General features: G+C 36.1%; 1 protein-coding gene across 3 annotated transcripts in view; it reads left to right on the forward strand.

The window, feature by feature from the left end:
- The window catches only part of LOC130553382 (receptor tyrosine-protein kinase erbB-4-like), a 128932-nt gene that overhangs the window by 23941 nt on the left and 86045 nt on the right, over positions 1–18946 (forward strand). The window contains exon 2 of one of the 3 annotated variants that reach the window (XM_057332317.1): positions 12234–12347. The exons of 1 other annotated variant lie outside the window; for it this stretch is intronic. In XM_057332317.1, the coding sequence (XP_057188300.1) occupies positions 12284–12347 (64 nt within the window). In that variant the 5' untranslated portion in view covers positions 12234–12283. Of the gene's footprint in view, positions 1–4447; positions 4631–12233; positions 12348–18946 lie in introns of those variants that run through there. One more of the 3 variants, XM_057332318.1, reaches the window with a different exon arrangement.

Here is an 18946-nt window from a genome sequence, read left to right on the forward strand (position 1 = left end):
TGTTTTATTGTTGTATACCTTATGCCTCTGAAGCAACCTACTGAATACACTGAGCAGCTCACAGTATCAGTTGTATTAAAGGAGTAGTTCACTTCAAAATTTGCCCCCATTGATTTTTATTCCTACTATGGAAAGTCAATGGGGGCAAATTTTGCAGTGAGCAACTCTTTTAAGAGCTTTATATGTTTAGCACATATATGTTGAGGTTAGATGTAATCCTGTATGATCATTTAGCCTAATTATCCTCATTAGCCCCCTAGGCCTATATGTATTTATGAGCAGTGTTTTTTTATTTTGTATATTCCCTTTACCAGTTTTAGCAGCAATTTACCAGTAAGTAGTAAGGTTCTTGTAAATAGTAAAGTGTAGAAGCCATGTGTTTGTTGGATTTATTACCATTTGTATTACCATAATTTAACTACAAACATGAACTATAGCTAGTATAATGAAACTATGGTATTTTTAGTTGCTGTGGTTTTACTAAAGATTATTAATTGTAGTATGGTTCCTACATATAGAAAATCGTAAATTTGTGGATACTGTGGTTTTACTGCAAATACCATCCCTGCTGAAAAAACAATGAATTTTTGAAGTAGAATGAGATTTTTAAATTAAATTCCTCTTTGTAGTGTGTTTGGGTACCATCCCACCAATAGAATCCATCACATAGCCTACAAGTAGACAACAAGTATCCATATTACAATTCCCATTATTCCCATTAAATCCATTACATTTTCTGTTGTATTTTGGGCAGGGTTCTATTGTTTTTATTTCAACAGGAATACTTCAACTATAGTTACTTATGTAAAAACATCATTCATTTTCCAAATCGCTTTAAATGATACAGCAGCAGAGCAGAAGTTAAAACGCACCCGTAGCTCAAGGTGTACGTGATGCTTATTTACCGTTTAGCCGTTATGCCGATCATTTTCATGACAATGTTTCTATGATCTTTGACTGATCGTAACCCACAGATGATTACACCACACTTTAACATGTGCCCTTTTCGTTTTTTATTGTTCTATTTGCCTTTTTAGAGCGCTATCAACGGTGTAGCTGCGCCGTCGTTTACATTAGTTTAGCAGGGAAGATCCCAGAGTTGCCAGATTTGCGTTTTTTTTTTTGCTAAATGGCCTTTCAAAGCTTGCCGGAAAACCGCGAGCTTACAAAAACTGAAATACTTGGCAACATTAAAAGGTCCTGGAAGATCGCAAGCAAGATAAATGATGCACACCGGAAAACCCGCTGCATAGAAACCATTTTCTACTTTGGACCTTTTTATAAATGTAGTGGAGTAAAAAGTATGATATTTGTCTTTCAAATGTAGTGAAGTTAAAGTACAAGTACTCAGAAAAAATAATACTCAAGTAAAGTACAGATACTCAAAAAGTGTACTTAAGTACAGTACTCAGGTAAATTTACTTCGTTACTGTCCACCACTGAAAGCATCAGATATGTTTATAGCTCACCATATAAATTCTGTCATCAGACCGGCTGTAGCTGTGGTTAGGAAATATCTACAACTATCAAATAATTGAAATAATGACAAATATAAAAAATGATAACACACTTTTTTTCACATTCGTTTTATTGCACGCTGAAGAAATGTAATTGCTCGGTGAGTTATAATATAATGAATTAACAGAATGTTGATCTTTTTTTTAAGTATCATATTTTGTTAGAAACTACAGTTTACATAAAGACACAATCAGGTTGGTATTTAATGTCTTTAAGGAATTGTATATTCTATGCAATTTAGTGCTTGTGGTTTCTGAGAACAGATCGTGACACCGTTGAGATGTCTTTCGAAACTCTGGAAGAGAATTTAAAACATATAATTACATGTTCAAGTAGATCTTATTCAGAATTGTTTAAAAAATGTACTTTTTATATTATATTACCATTTTAAACTGGTGTTTATTTCACAGAATAACTTTGCAAGGCAACATTTCAAAATCAATTTCAGAGAAAAGAGGTAGTCATTGAAGCAGGTATTTATGTCTACTGCATTTTGTTGGGTATAATATTGTGATTATTCAGAAAAGAGATATTGACATAATCCTGATTTGCACATAATTCTAGCAAGCAGTTTAAGAGTATACAACATGTTATACTTGGACACAATATCACAAATGTAATTATTCTATCTTCTGTCTGAAATGAAATGAGGGTAATAGTGTGCTTATTAGTTTTTATAGTGTATACAATAATAATCAAAACCATTTTTGAAATTACTTGAATAGCTTAATAGTAAGTTTTTTAATTATTTTACATATGATGAACTACAAAGCAGCGTAGTGTGTTGGTCAATACTGGAAACAAAATGCAGGAGGCTTTTGTGTTCTAAAATCAAATCGTGTCGCTATGTATCAGAGTTTGAATACATAGAGACCCTCGAACCCATCAATGTAACCTCTTGTTCCCTGACAACCAACACAACACAACACTGGACATCTGAATATTCCTATTATAGCTTCAAGGACAAGCATTAAAACACTATTAATAAGAGTGAAGTAAATATTCTACAGATTTTCACGCTTTAAAACAAGTTCTCCGAACCCTTAATAGTGTACTTCATGTTATTTAGCATCACAGAGGGATTGTGGCTTATTCACTTCATCATGTACGTGGACGGTACAAATAACACTAATGTTTCTCATGAATGCAATGAAATCGCAGCTCAAAGAGGAAGGAGGTGTTATGCTAATCTGTGCCTCTTGCCCCTTATGAATATTAGCCATGGTTTTACAAAAGTAACCATGGTAACCACAAAATTAACATTATCATTGTCTTACTATAGTAACCAAAGTTTTAACCATATTTGAATATTCTTCCTTTCTTTTTGTTTCTTTCGTTCTTTCTTTACATCATATGTTGGTTCATTTGTTCGTTATTTTCTTTCTTTCTTTCTTTCTTTCTTTCTTTCTTGCTTTCTTGCTTTCTTTCTTTCTTTCTTTCTTTCTTTTACTTTCTTTCTTTCACTCTTTCTTTCTTTCTCTTTCTTTCTTTCTTTCTTTCTTTCTTTCTTTCTTTCTTTCTTTCTTTCTTTCTTTCTTTCTTTCTTTCTTTCTTTCTTTTACTTTCTTTCTTTCTTTCTTTCTTTCTTTTTCTTCTTCTTTCTTTCGCTCTTTCTTTCTTTCGCTCTTTCTTTTTCTTTCTTTTTCTTTCTTTCTTTCGCTCTTTCTTTCTTTCTTTCGCTCTTTCTTTCTTTTGCTCTTTCTTTCACTCTTTCATTTTTTTTCTCTCTTTTCTTTTCTTTATCCAATACTGAAATAATACTAACCAGCTATAGACCGTTTTATCAGACCTGGACTTAACTTCCGGTCTGTCTTTGGCTAGTGTCTAATAATATAACTATTTATATTTAATTTAATTTATGTTAATATTAATTTATATTATTATTTTATTGTATAATCATTTTATTAAATAAACTTTTAGTTGAATTTGGTTGTACAGTATGTTCATTTTATTAAAAATCAGTTTGTTTAATGGGTCCTGTAGTTTGGTCGCATTTAAAGAAACCGTATGGTACATTGACATCTAGCGGTTGAGCTTGGTATCGCAGTCTAAATTTAAAATATTGGAGAGACAAGTTTAGCCATGTAACGGTTCCCAGTTTCTTTTGCTTGCTATGAGAAATAATCTACAGGCGCTCTATTGTCTGCGAATGTGTATGAAGTTAAGGGCAGTCCACGAACGCGTGCATGCGCAGTAACGTTTGTTTTATGTTGCCACTTTGAAACCATCTATAGTTCATTTTATAATTTTATCTTTCTTTTTTATTTTACTTGTCCTTTACCAAAATTAGCCTGTGATTTTACTTCAGTAACCATGGTAATCGCAATAAAGGTTTACCAATTAATCATGGTTAATTTTCATAAAAGGGCAAGTGACTAAAATATTTATGACAATCAGGGCTTCGCAGAAATGACTTTTTTTGTCCTATAGAGTAAAAATATGTTCATTGTACACAGTAGCATTAAATAAAATAGCACAGGAAAATCACTTTTTTTATTTGCATGCACATTTAGCTGTAAATGAACCAGGAATTGAAAAGCAAGTTTCAAATTGTAAAATGTTAAATGTCCTCTCATGTGTAAGTTGCCCCGGAAAAAGTGTCTGCTAAATGAATAAACGTAAATGCAAAATCACAGATTTTCCCATCAGCCAGTCTGGCCTCTTTTCTTCATAAACCCTATTTCATCTTTGACTAGAGGCTGCAAAGACCTCGGGCTGAACTTCTGTCCATATTAAGCCATTGAAACCGCAAGAACTATATTTTCCTAACGCCTTCAGCTTATGCATAGTGATGCCGGCTCCCCCGTAATATGCCGTGACACAAAAGGCTGTCCGTGCCTGAAGCGGCTCTTCTGGATACAGTAGCTACTTCAGGGCTGTCTGTCAGCCGAGCAATGTCTTTATCAGGCCTCTCTCTTCTCACCTCCCACACATTTACAAGGCTTTCTGGGACTTTCATTATGTACTCTGACACAATCCAGTGGACAGATGAACTGACAAGGCCCTTTAATATGACTGTAGCAGCGCCTGGGGAAACAATCTTCACACCCTGAGACAGAAGACGCTGGAAACACACCGAGCTGGCGGTGGTCGAGGTTATCCGTCATCTACGGTAATATACGCTAGCTGGGCGAGATGATGTTGTATTTACATTTTACAGCTGTAACTGTAGATCACATGGATTGTTTATTTAGCTTTTGCTTATCTAAGACATTCAATTCTATTTTTATATAATATAATGAGAGCTTACAGTTTTAACAAAGCTCTTGGCATTTTTGTGTCGGGTATACATCAGATGGTCCGTGGGCTGTCTGTGGGCATTACACTACTGGTGAGGTGACTAAAATAAGCTCTGTTTACATGCATCATGTTTACTGTAGATCTTCACGCTCAGGTTTGTCCCGTAGTTCTTAGAGATGTACTTCACCACAGCTGTGGTTTTGTGTTCTGTGTCTTACCTCCTGTGACCCAATTCAGATCTGCATGAAATGTCTTCCAGTCGGGTTTTCTTTAGTCTGGGAAGAGTTGGCAGAGCTGGAATTGTTGCTACATTGGTACGGCACCTGGTGTGCATGAAGGAGCACAAGACACTGGATGTTCAGGTGACTCCATCGGTTGCTATGGTTCCACTTCTTTCTTTTCCTCTTATTTCTTTCACTCTTTCTGTCTTTCGCACTTTCTTTCACGCTTTCATTCTTTCTCTCTTTTCTCTTTCGCTCTTTTATCTTTTGCTCTTCTTTGGTTGTTTCTGTGTTTGTTTCTTTTCTTTTTGCTCTTTCTTTCTTTCTTTCTTTCTTTTTTCTTTTTTCGCTCTTCTTTTTCTTTCTTTCTTTCTTTCTTTCTTTCTTTCTTTCTTTCTTTCTTTCTTTTTTCGCTCTTTTTTTTCTTTCGCTGTTTCTTTCAAACTTTCTCTCATTCATGCTATATTTCTTTCTCTCATTTATCTTTCACTCTTTTATCTTTCTTTCTTTTCCCCTCTTGTTCTGTCTTTCTTTTGTTGATTTTTGGGTTATTTCATTATTCTTTCATTTATATAACGTTCAGATTCAGATTTTTATTTATAAAGCACTAATTAAAAACAACCTCAGGTTGACCAATGTGCTGTACAATACAATTTGACAATATGTAAAACAACAACAGACAAAACAACATATAACAAAAACATCACATAGCATAAATTAAAGTAAAAAGGTTTTTAACTTTGATTTAAAAATATGAATTGTTTGTGCTGTTCTGATATGAGTGGGAAGACTGTTCCAGAGTTTAGGTGCGGCTACCGCAAAAGCCCGATCACCCCTAGATTTTAATTTTGACTTTGGGACAGTTAGTAGTCTTTGATTTGCAGATGTTTCATTTGTTGTTCATTCTTTATTTTATAAAGTATGTGTCAAATGAAACTGATAAATTAAAGGGGTGGTGCAACGGTGTGTCATGCATTCTAACTTCTTTATAATGTTAAACGTGCCGTCTTCTCATGCTTAACATGGTCAACTTGTCAAAAAACGAGTTGGGCGTATTACATAGTATTTCTGTGCTCGATACACTCCCCCGGCTATCGTACAGGTTTCAAAAAGTATTTTTCGAACATATAAAACTGTTTTGTAACAAATTTTCTTAGTCCCTTATTGGACAATTCTCCCAGAAAAGCACGCGGCAGCAAGAGCAGGAGAAGGAGCATGCGCAGACGTCACTTTCACTTGTGTGCAGGAGAGAGAGAGAGAGCATACGTTCTTGAAGTTCAGGTGTTTGTTTGTTCACTACATTTGGGTGATGAATGTTATATAAACGGTGGATATAACACTGGATTTGGAGGAAACTGATATATGGAGCCATCCCAGCGCTAAAAGATACTGGACATGAACCGCATGCGGTGAGTGAAACTGATGTCTGTGTTTTGTTGGCAATGGGTGCGCACGTGCTTTAGTTCAGCCTACCCCTCCCCCCGCACGCGCCGTATGCTTTCGGAAATAATCGTACAGCTGTATCTATCTTTTATAAATGTGATCAAACTAAATACTCTTTGAAGATACAAAGTATGCAATACTACTCTATAGGTACTCAAGATTCATATGAGATTGGCAGAAACCGCGTGTTAGGGCCGCTTTAATATTTTTTTGAATGAGTAAGATTTTACGTTGCAGATCTTTTTTTCAGTGATGTGGTGTGCGTACACATTTGCTCTTTGAGGACAAACGTTTATAGTAATTGATTACTTTGTAATTTCGTTACATTCAGCACTGTTGTGTGTGTGCACGTGTCTTGTGAGGGGCGGTACATCAGCTCAGCAACTGTTATGAATATAAACGTGAATGTTATGAATATTCATATAAATAGAAATATTGAGGGATAGCTTTCTCCATGTTTTTTAGACCTCCTTTGAGACCATCTTGGTCTTCACATCTGAGGATCTTCTTATGGGGACTTGGAAGGTGGTCTGAATCAGAGGTACGGGAACCAGGAGAACAGCTGGACAAGTGTACTTGTTGTGTCACCCAGCATGATGATAAGTCAGGGCTTGTGATGGCAGCTCCAATCTTGGATGATGGCTGGAGGTTGAGGCTCGTATCGCTAGACATATTGCTCTGGTACTTTGACAGAAATGCTGCACACATCACAGCTGAGCACCAATCCATCCATCCAGGAGAGAGAGAAAAAACAGAAAGATGAATGACCTCTTTTGTTGTAGAATGTTGACAGAGGTGGTAAATCTATAATGTCTTCAATCAGAGGATTATTTTGTCGTTGCTCATGTTGGTGTTCAGGGTGAGATATTTTTAGTCTTGGTGGCACATCACACCTGCTGGCATGTATCAGAAGCACAACCCAAGACAGGAATTACTATGACTCCAATCTGAATAGCATACTACCATACTTTTACTTTGGCAGTATGTACTACCGTATGCGTACTGTGTGCAGAGGGTATTTGCCCAAATGTGTAGTTGCAGTTGCTATGCATTCATCTTGCATATCTTAGAAAAATATTTGAAGAGTTTGGTTCCAAAATGAGATAACTCGTGTTTTTTATTCTGTTACCATGTTTTTATTGTGTTTTATTGTGTTAGTTAGCCTTTTTTTTTTAGTTATTATGGTTTAAATCAAATCAAACCAACTGCGGTTTGATTGATATTAATTGGAATGCACAATGAAAAACATGATATTTGGACAATTTTAAAAATCTCATTTTGGAACCAAACTCTTCATTTGTAACTCCTTATTTGGTCAGACTGACAAAATGTTAATGTGAAATTTTAATGAATCCACTGATGGCAAGTTTTAAGAACCCATGTGCAGTTTAATAACATAAAAAACAAACTAAACAAAACTTGAACTAAACATGACCATTAACAAACTCACCAAACAGGGTTACAAGAACAAAGCTAGACAAGGGACAATGAATCATGCGGGCTACTTATACACAGAGAAGACTAAAGAATAAACAAGACAATTAGGGCAGCGCTACACAAAAGACTACAAAGACCATGGACTACAACTAAAACTTCAAAATAAAAGACATGACAGACCTCCACATAAACGTGACAGAAATGATATACTGTATGTATACACCGTATACAAACTATGTACATTGTATAAAAGAAGTACACTGGTATGACTACCATGTTGTTCTGAAAATACCTATAGAGATGACAAGACTGAACTATATGGTATGGTTGTAATGAAATATTTGTTTTTCTTATTCATCTACCCTAATTTGCTCTTTTTATATACGTCTGAGCTCGTGTCCCTCGAAACCAAAACATAACATTTTGAAAACCATAACAACAGTACATTTCAAACCTTTAATGACAGAAGCAGGTTCATGTTTGGGCATTTATGAAATGAATCTCTTCATCATGTTATACAGTTTCAGCCTGATGGCTGTTTGCTTTTCCCTTTCGACCCCGGAGCGGTTTTGAAGTGAAGCAGAAGGCCTCAACTGCAGCTCTGGGACTCTATCAACCTCAAAGAAAACAATTGATGCAAGATGATGTGAATCTGAGCACTCAAGGATTTCCCAACCCGTTTTTTTTTTTAAGGACCAGAATCTTGTTAGTGCATGTTTCTGTTACACTGGATATTTAAGATTTGTGGGATTTATTAGCATGGGCTGTAAGATAAAAGAATACGTGCAAACACGTCACAGAATCTAGTGCATACTGTGTATATAAGAGTTAACAAGTGGCAGTTGTTGTTCTGGTATAAGATTTTAGGTAGTAAATGTTGCTGTTTTAACCCTCAAAAGTTAAAGTCATAACTCCCGAGTTAAAAACAGATGGACTCTTGATATGTGTCGGGTCAGTATAGGTTGGGCACTTTGTGGAAGTGTGGGGTTATTAATAGAAGCAACAGCAGAGGGGGATAAGGCCAGAGAATCTCTCACTACTGGGTTATGTATATCAGTGACCCTGTTTCAAACCACAATCTCCCTCCACCCACCGCCCGGCTGTCTGTGGCACTCTGGAACGTTGATACTGGCAAAGCACGCGAGCATGTCGGGCAACTTTGTGTAAGCACAGCTGTGCTCACATTATGATGGGCGCTAACTGCGTGCGGCTGCGTTTTCAAATCAGATAACTGAATATGCAGAGAATTATCTTTCTGGCAGCTTTTATTTATATTTAATGTACATATTTCATTAAATGTACAGTATATTTAATTTATATTTAATATAGCTATGAGTGTTTATGGCTTAATCTCATAAAATGGTCAAGAAATGCCATAGGATCCATCAAATTTCACCCAAAATATAACATGTTTATATTAAACAATATGTATAATAAGTGCTGGAAATGGCTGGCATTCACTGGGGGGTCTCTATTTGGGACATTTTTTATATTTTTAAACCATAGGTGTAGAAAATGCAACTTTATGAATATGTAAAATGTGCATAGCGTTTGGAGGCTATTTTATGAATAAAAGATGGAAATTCTCTACATTTGTATCTGGAACTAGTTACCCGCACTACCCCCAACCCCCCCCCTCCAGCTCTGTACATATAGTTAAAAACACACTAGATGATTATATTTTAGCATGTGATATTATTTAACCAATAGATGCCTTGAATTTCAGTACTGTGCTCTAATTTATTATTTTAAAATATTTTAAATAATAATAAAATACTACTGTAATATAATATATTATATTACTGTATATTATATTTATTATATCATATCAATTTAGATACTTGTCTTTGTGGAAGTTTAATTTAATCTGATACTGCCCACAATATCATGCCTGACAAATTATAAATCACTATTATTTCGAATCGGGGTAAGGTAAAGAGCTTTTATTTTTATATTTACTTGCTCAATAAAACATTTTTTAACCAAAAATGAGCTAAACATGATTTCTCATTATTTTCTTTTGATTTTGAAGTGAAATATGTATTTGTGAAATTGAACTTAAAAGTGATTCTACCTAGGACACATGCTTATAACATTTAATTTCTTAGCTCATCACCAAATAAATACTGTATTTCAAAAAATACATTAAAATCTGTTAAAAAAAACTGTAATTTTACAGAATTACAGATTTTCCACGTAAAAAAACTGAATATTATTGTTTTTTACAGATTTTAATGTATTTTTTGAAATACAGTAAAAAACCACAAAATTACAGAATATTAATTTACAAGAAAAACAGGTGAAATTTTTAATTTTACAGGGAAAACCTGTTATTTTACAGTTTATTTCTGGTTTATTTCAGCTGCCAGAAAATTTCCATTTTTTTAAAGAAGATTTATTTTTGAAATATGGTCAAAAACTATAAAATTACAGAACAAGACAACACATTTACAAGAAAAATGGGGAAAACTATTTAATGTATATCTTTATATCCTATAATTTTACAGAAAAAAAGTCACAATAGCAACAAAAATAAAATCTGCTGCTGAACTCTAATAGCCATATGTTAGTTGCATCCCTCTGTACCTCAGATAGGGAGTTATGATATCAGGCTTGCCAAACTATGCAGGCACTACCTGATTTAGCAAATATCCACCATGTGCTACGAGTATCTGTTTAGTGTCACTAAAATAGACTTAGATGATTTGAGTAAACAGCTACGGTAAATGGTGCCATTCTGTTAACCTCACAGCTCTCTGTATTTAGTCTAATGAAGCAGTAAGACTTCATCCTGAGACTCGTGTGCAGGTATGCATAGAAAGAACTGAAGAGAAGTAGACTGCTTTAGATCTTCCCCAAAGAGGATTCAATGATAGAAACGCAAGCCCATTTAGACACTAGTTAAGTGTCTGTGGCCCTTTAAGGGCACAGAACTGGATTCTTACAGCACTTGGAACCATATTTAAGATGATATGACTTGTGATAGTGAAACGGCATCCATGTGTAGATGGTATCTTTGAATTGCTATTGCACCGCTGGTGTTAAAGATCAGGGGATCAGGACCCCTGCTGGTGAAAACAGATGACTGTCTTTCAGTGCTATTTGTGTCCACAGAGATGTGGATGTTAAAGTCTGGACTGTTATGTCCGATCATCCAACGGTGTGAGCATGTGGGTTCCCGTGGAGTTTATCTTCCCGGGAAGAAATGGGCTGACTGTCTTGTGTACACGAGGTCACGTTTAAGACAAGATGAAGCAGAAAATTAAACTGTGCTGGAACTGGTTTCGCAGTTTTTCAATCACATTCATGATCTAGTTGTCCTGAAATTAAGCCGTGCATCACAAGAACATGACTCGTTAGAGAGTAATACAGTAAAGCAGAACTTGATTTAATTCAGTTTGAGGGTTCTGATAGGGAATAATAAACTTTTTCTTTTAAAGTCCCCGTGAACCGGAAGTTGCGATCCGTTTTACTTCCGTATTCTGACACTTTTTCGAGTGAAAAAGAATTTCAAAGGAGAAAATGAGTGGGCGTTGCTTGCGTTTTTCACTGCGAATTGATTGGATGTATATAAACAGCTGGTGCATTTTTAAATTAAACTGGCAGCAGACTGACAGTTGAAGGGGAGGAGTTAACAGATGCTCCGCCCAAGCCGTCTAATTTACGTCATTTGAGATGGATAGTCATTTCAGGGCGGAAGTGCATTTTCAGATTTGAGCTGAAGATTATGAGGGCACATGAATTTAAAAAAGAAAATGTCCTACATTGATAAGCTTTTTACTATAAATGCTACAATATTTCATAAAAAATAAGAATTGTAATTTTTAATTTCACAGGGACTTTAAGAGCACATGTACTACACAAGTTTGCTTATTTAAGTAATTCCATCACCATTTTTAGGTTCATACGGTTTAATTTCTTATATTAAAACTTTTAATATTCATCATTTACTCACCCTCTTGTCATTTCAAACCTGTATGACTTTCTTTCTTCTGCAGAACACAAAAAAGGATATTTTGAAGAATGTTGGTAACAGGCCCCCATTCACTTGCATTGGTTTTGTCTCCATATGATAGAAGTGAATTCTTCTTTTGTGTTCTGCGAAAGAAAGAAAGTCATACAGGTTTGAAATGACAAGAGGGTGAGTAAATGTTGACAGAATTTTCATTTTTGGGTGAACTATCCCTTTAAATCGCAATACCAGTAACCGAAAGTGATTCGTTTTTGCCACTTTAAATGGGACAACATGCCTCATTTTCATCATTTTATTGAAAAAAATATTGGAATACGGCTCAGACTTCGAGACCTTCCCGGGCTTCTCTCTCTTTGTTTTATCTTTCCCAAACTCCAGTGATTTTTATTTTCCATTCACAGAGTATTAACGTGGGCTGCACCTTTGGGACTTGTTGTCGGGGAGCTGGAAGATGACTGCCACATCTCCTAAAGATTTATCTCCACGCCGAATGGCTGCCAGCTTCTGTAGCCCCGGTAATAATTTTTATACAAGGGGTCGTGCGACTGAAGCCGCTCATAACTCCGACTCAGTCTATCAAATCAACGAGCACCGTGTTGAATGTGATTTGTAGAGGTAATTAGAGCTGTTAATTGTTTTCATTACTCAGTTTTAGCTGATGGCTGTCTGTGGACTTCCAAAAGAGCGCTTGGTGTCTGACAGGAACTCACAGGAGATGTTAAGCAGGTCTGTTTTTGTATAATTTAAGATGGTGTCTGCGGTGGTTTTACCTGACGGTGACTGATATACTCCACCTTCATATCAACCACTCAAAGAAAATTGATATCGGAGCGTTCCAGAGGACACTGTGGGCTGTTAAAATTGTAATATACGTTTAGCCTTACCTTAAACTGTAAATAAACCTCAAGTTAAAGGTGAAGTATGTCGTTTTTGGAGGTACTTTACCCTTGTATCCCAGTTTAATAGAGTGCTGTGGGGATGATGGGTTTTGTATGCAAAACCTCCAGGGGAGTTAGCATTTTTAGCACTTCTGGTTCCATCGCCCCAAAGTCAATGGGGTTGTGGTTAAATGCCTAAAATAAAGTCTGTGCTGAACGAAAGCTGTAAATAGGTATGTTTTAATCCATGGCATAAAACACCAGTTTACTTCTGGCGATTGTATTTAGGCTTCAGAAATAAAGAATGTTGGGTTCATTTTTAAAGATTGTCTTGATACTCAAAACATAAACCTTTGCTTTTATTTTTTGCAATTTTCCAAAGACATCGCTTTTGGTCAAAAGGATCCAAGAAAAATGCATAATCGCTGCGGCACTCTGTACGTGATTCTCTGGAAACTTAATTCTGATTGGTCAGTCACAACATTCTGGGGTCTGTTATCCAATCATTTTGGGACGTTTTTTTTTTGGAGAACAAAGTTTTTACGCATAACGTTGAAGCTCAATAGCGCACAACTGCTCAGAAAGCATATAGAACCTTAAAATTCCAAGGCGAGGAAATGCCTAAATGTAAAATGTAGTAACAGAAGAGCAGTGTGTTATCAGTTCTAACAATTGTTTACACAACGTGAAGAAAAGAACATTGCATAATGTGAATAAGTCTGTCACAGAGTAGGACTATGTGAGTAACTCAATTTTGACCAAAACGTCAGATAGAACCTTATATAGTTTTATCCAAAGCAACTTGAGGAAAGCGAGGAAAACGAAGTGCATCATCTTCAGGAGGCAATAATATGAGCACTAAACAAAGTAACAAAGTTTGTCATCAAGTCAGTGCCGTGCAGAGACCATTGGAGGGGCAGGTGCTCAAGATTTTCTGATCGCGTTCCGACATTCGCAAATTGCGAACTCGCATTCCAACCTGTTGCGGATGCTTTTCCGAAGGGGGGGATTGTGTTGGTGTCCCCCTTCATCCATTTGCGAAAAGGGCCCTTTAGGCATCAAAAAGGGCACTTTGGGCAAAGGGGCAGGGGCTTAAGCACCCTTCACTCATCGCCCCACACCTGACTAATGTATCACTTTGCTGTCTTTTTTCTCATGCCAACATAAATTTGTTACAAATGAGGTAACTAACAAATAGTTCGAATCATTATTTTGTGTCTAATTGTGTCAGTCATGTGGCAAGTAGCCATGTCGTAACGTACTGTACATCTAGTTGTTATCGTAAAATAAACCTTTTCAGGGAGATACAAGTCTGTCCCTTGCTTTCCATGTAAAGATGTAAAGCAGTTGGTTGTGACTAGAAATATTTACTTTACCGTTTAAAGAAACAGGTGAACAATATTTTTCCATACAGTTTTTCATTCAGCGTTCTTCTTCAGTATCATGTCGGTCTTATAAATACTTCTGCAGGTACTGGTCACCTGTTGCCATCTCTTCAGTTCATGTGATGTTGTTTGACCTCTAGATTGCACTCGGTGCAAAAGCACTTCAGGCGACCCGAGCTGAAAGGAAGAAAACAGATATCACAGTCAGGCAGTGATAAATATTTTAAAGAGTGACTCAAAATAGCTTGAAAAACATTCATAACTTCATTGTGTGCTGGTATAGTTTATAAATGAGTAATGATGAATTATGTATTTCTTTCACTTGTGTACTCATAATCTTACAACCTCAACTCTAGCAAACTCTCTGACCACTTTATTTCATCCACTGGATTTCAGTTAAACGTGCTCTTGAAATAGCTTGCGTTCGGCCACAGCTAAATTATTCAATTGCATATGTTTCTTCATGCCTAAAGTCTTCGGTGGTGGAAGTGATTGATGAGGTGTGGCTGAATAATTTAGGATTTTAGGAATCTCACAGACTCCAAAAGAGAAAAAATCCAAAGTCTCGATGTTGACACGGACTGAAAAATCAAACAATTTTTACACGGATATGAGAGCAAAGATAAGCAAATATGTTTGTGCGCATAGCGGTTATTATAGAACCGCAGACCGATTTTTGACGTCTGAGTGTTAGCGTGCAGATTTTCATTATATGGCTGTAAACAAATATCTATTTTCATTGCGAACATAACAAATGATTGTTGCAAGTGATGATCTACCATATGTGGTTGGAGACAAAAATCTGTGACTGCAGACGACAAAAAGCTGCGAGTCTGAGCAGTCGAGAACCAGGCGGGCTCGTGTAATTGTGTGTTCAGCAGAAGTGCCTTCAACAGGTAATTTGATCAATGATTCTGCTAATTTTTGTTTTAAAAGAGGTGATCTGTCTTACGCACATTAATGTGTGAACTATTATGGTTATTTCAAAACAAATTACTCATTCTTTCATTAGGTTTTGAAAGGCAGGCAAATGTTAAGTCATTAATTGGAGAGCACTTAAAAAGACAAAATATAATTACCGCAATTTGCACATCGTTGACGGTGCCGCATGAATAAACATTTTCAGACAGCCGGAATGTTCTGTGCTGTGTTGCATGTGCAGACTTCTATGTCAGAAATGATTGGGTGATGCATCAAATGAACCAATCGGATAGTTTTTATGCTATCCGTTGTATCACAGGACTATTTATTGTAGATAAATATAAATAATATTGTAGATTGTTCCATTTGTTTTGTTCTTTAGAACCCTAATGGCTATAAATAATCATGAAATACCATCTGCACACACGAAAAGCTGCGCATAGATTGTCCTGATCTCTGTTGTATTTTTCTGCTGATTACACTATAGTTCAGCAAGAAGTACTGCTGAATGCATATTAATGATGCCTGGAAGGCAGATCTCCTCACTGTTGTGCTAATCTCATTGTTCTGAGGATACACATCACCTGATGGAGGATACATCAGACCTCCTGGGTCAGCTGAGGACCTCCAGAAAAGGTCAAGAAGTCAAGGGCACTTCTTTGAAAGAGGTCTTGTGGTTGCTGCTCTGTTGTCTGTATAACATACTGTAAGGTATACAACAAAATGAGAACATTCGACATGTACTGTGTATTTAGTATATCGTTTTTCTATCGTATATTTGTTTTTTTAATGACGTCTTTAGCAGTGTTGTTACTGGGTTTACTTTATACTTTTTTTATATGATAGTTCCAAACTAAAATATAACTGCAACTTTAAATGTTGGGTAATTTTCAACCAAGCATTGGGTCAAAAAGGATTAACTCAGCCGTTGACTTATAAATTGACATATGGTGGGTTGTTTCAATCCAAAATGCTGGGTTGTTTCAACCCATTGTTGGGTCATATATAAACTATTTCTTTCTTCGCTTAATTGAACCCAGCGGTTGGGTTCGTCCCTTTTTGACCCAGCACTGGGTCGAAAAATAACCCAGCATTTTTTAGAATTTACTTTTTGCGTTTGCCAGACGTAGGCCTATTTATCAGCTTAAAGTGTATTCAAGCTTTACGTTATCTGTTTTTGTGTTCCTTGGCTTTCGAACCCATGATCTTGCCGTTGTTAGCGCCATTCTTTACAAGGGAGGTAACGATTCACAGTGAGCCGGTTGAGAATCGATTATAATATGTGAAGATTTAAGTCGGTTGAGACGTTAAATGAATCGCAATGAACAGCAGGGGCTAGTGTTTACTGCTAACTTGGTATATGTGGATATGCTGTTATTTCTTAAAAATATACAGTATAAAAAGTATCCAAGTTAAGATACTCAAAAAGTCTTAGTTTGATTATATTAAAGAGACTTATTATTTTTCATTTTCATTCGATTTGGAATTTGTTTTTAAATGGCAATTTAGTTTTGTTATTTGACATAAACAATATTTTTATTTTACAAAGACACATGCAGCATTTGAGAAATAATAAAAGGGCAGTTGTTAATTTCTAATTTGTCTCAACTCATTTTGAAAAAATAAACCGTGATAAAATCGTATCATGAGAATCGTCAGATCCCTGTTCTTTATCGATTAAACTATAGGTACCTTGTATCTTTAATGTACCATAAAAATACTGTTACTGTATGTAAATCTTTTCTTACTGACAGAACCTTTTCAGTTGACATTGGAGGTTCTGTTTCATCTGTTGCTCCCCTAACCTGTGGTGTCCCTCAAGGCTCCATTCTGGCACCAACTTCGTTCTCATTTATACATGTTGCCTCTAGGATCAATTCTCAGGAAGCATTGAGTGTCTTTTCATTTTTTTGCAGATGACACACAAATCTATCTGCCTTTAAAACACTCTGATAAGAACAATCTAGATGCCTTGTTTGCATGTCTCAGTGACATCAGGTCTTGGATGTCCTCAAATTTTTTGCACTTAAATGCGAGTAAGAACAGAAGCAATTGTGTTCGGGTCATCTGTGCTTGTAGGAAATAATACTTTGGCCCGGTTTCATAGACAATTCTTAGCCTAAGTCAGGACTATGTCTTAGTTCATTTAGGCTATTTAAGTCGCTTTTATTAAAATGCCTTAGAAACAACATTACCGATGTGCATCTTGAGACAAAACAATGACACTGACATATTTTAAGATGTGTCAGGGCAAGTTATTTTCAGTTAAGACAGCTCAAAATTCCTTTTAGTCTGGGACTAGCCTTAAGCCTGGTCTGTGAAACCGGGGCATGAAGTGCTGACAACACGCACTTGCTAATAAAACCGACTGTGAAAAACTTGGGAGTCATCTTTGACTCCTCCCTCAGGTTCGATCAACATATGTAAATACAGTGGTTAAGACAAGCTTTTTCCATCTAAAACTGCTATCTAGAGTGAAGTGTTTTTTATCTTTTCAAGACCTTGAAAGAGCTACACATGCTTTTTTTATCGCGCCTTGACGATTGTAACTCTCTTTACGCTGGAATATCTCAATCATCTTTCACAAGGCTTCAAATGGTTCAAAATGCTGCAGCTAGATTTTTAACTGGAACTGCAAACGTGAACACATCTCACCCATTTTAATGGCTCTGAATTGGTTGCCGGTGCGTTATAGAGTGGATTTCAAAATTTTGCTCTTAGTTTTTAAATCTTTAAATGGGTTGGCGCCCTCTTACATTTTAAAGCTAAACAACTCAGGCAGATGCCTACGATCCACAAACAATTACACTCTGTCGCAGCCTCGAACACGCCTAAAATCAAGAGGTGATCGTGCGTTTGCAGTCGTTGGGATGAGACTATGGAATAGCCTCCCATTATCTCTATGATCCCTGTGTTCTGTATGAGTTTAAATCCAAACTTAAACTACATCTTCTCTCTCAGGCTTTTTAGTTAAATTTCTTATTATTGTTATTATAATTATATGTTGTTTCATGCACTTCTTATTTATGGTGGTTCTGTAAAGCACTGTGGTCAACTTCTGCTGTGTTTATATGTGCTATTTAAATAAATAAAAGAAAGAAAAAGAAAGAAAGAAAGTATGAATGTGATACTTAACTATTCATGGCATAGCTAAAATACTTCAGTAAAGATTTCATATATCATCCGAGCAACTGAAGCAAGTCTCTGTTTATCCCAAGATGTGACATTTCACCTTCTCAGTTAATTTATTATGTCCTGACATTTCCTTCTGCCTGTTTTCAAAACACTGAAGCGCTTAATATGGCCAAGCTCATCTCCATCTGTTCAGAGGCATTACGTATGCGCCGGCACTGCCGCGGTGAAGGATGCTAGCACATGCCGTTTTCCACGAGTCCAAGGCCTTGTACTTACATCCAGTCTCTTAATGCACAGGCACACCGAGGGCAGGATGAGCTCTGCGTCCTGATCCAATGCTCCTCCAGTTTTTTTTCTTTCGGCTAATTATGGACAAGCTGTTTGTGTTTAGATTGAAAACGAAGGCTAAATTAAAATGAGGAGCATAGCCAACACAATCCTATGGCAATTCGTAACTTACGTTTTTAGCACATTTTTGCCCTCAAAGAGGACCTATGGTAAAAAATTATATTTAAATACTTTCAAATATTATTTTTAATATAAGTTCTTTAGCGCTTTCAGCAAGTTTTTGGCTAATTCGTATTAAATATTATGATATCTTTTCTATGTTTTTGTACAATTCGCTTTGGCACCAGTGACGTTTTGGTTCATGTTTGCTTTTTTCTAGTAATTTGTTATTTTATGTAATTCACGTCATACAAATTCATACGAAATCGGCTCATCGTAAAATAGTTATGTTTTCTCGGGCTCCCATAGGAAGTTCAATAGTTCAATAAATGCAAACTAATACAATAA

The sequence above is a fragment of the Triplophysa rosa genome, linkage group LG4, assembly GCF_024868665.1.
Source record: "Triplophysa rosa linkage group LG4, Trosa_1v2, whole genome shotgun sequence".
NCBI classification, from domain to species: Eukaryota; Metazoa; Chordata; class Actinopteri; order Cypriniformes; family Nemacheilidae; genus Triplophysa; species Triplophysa rosa.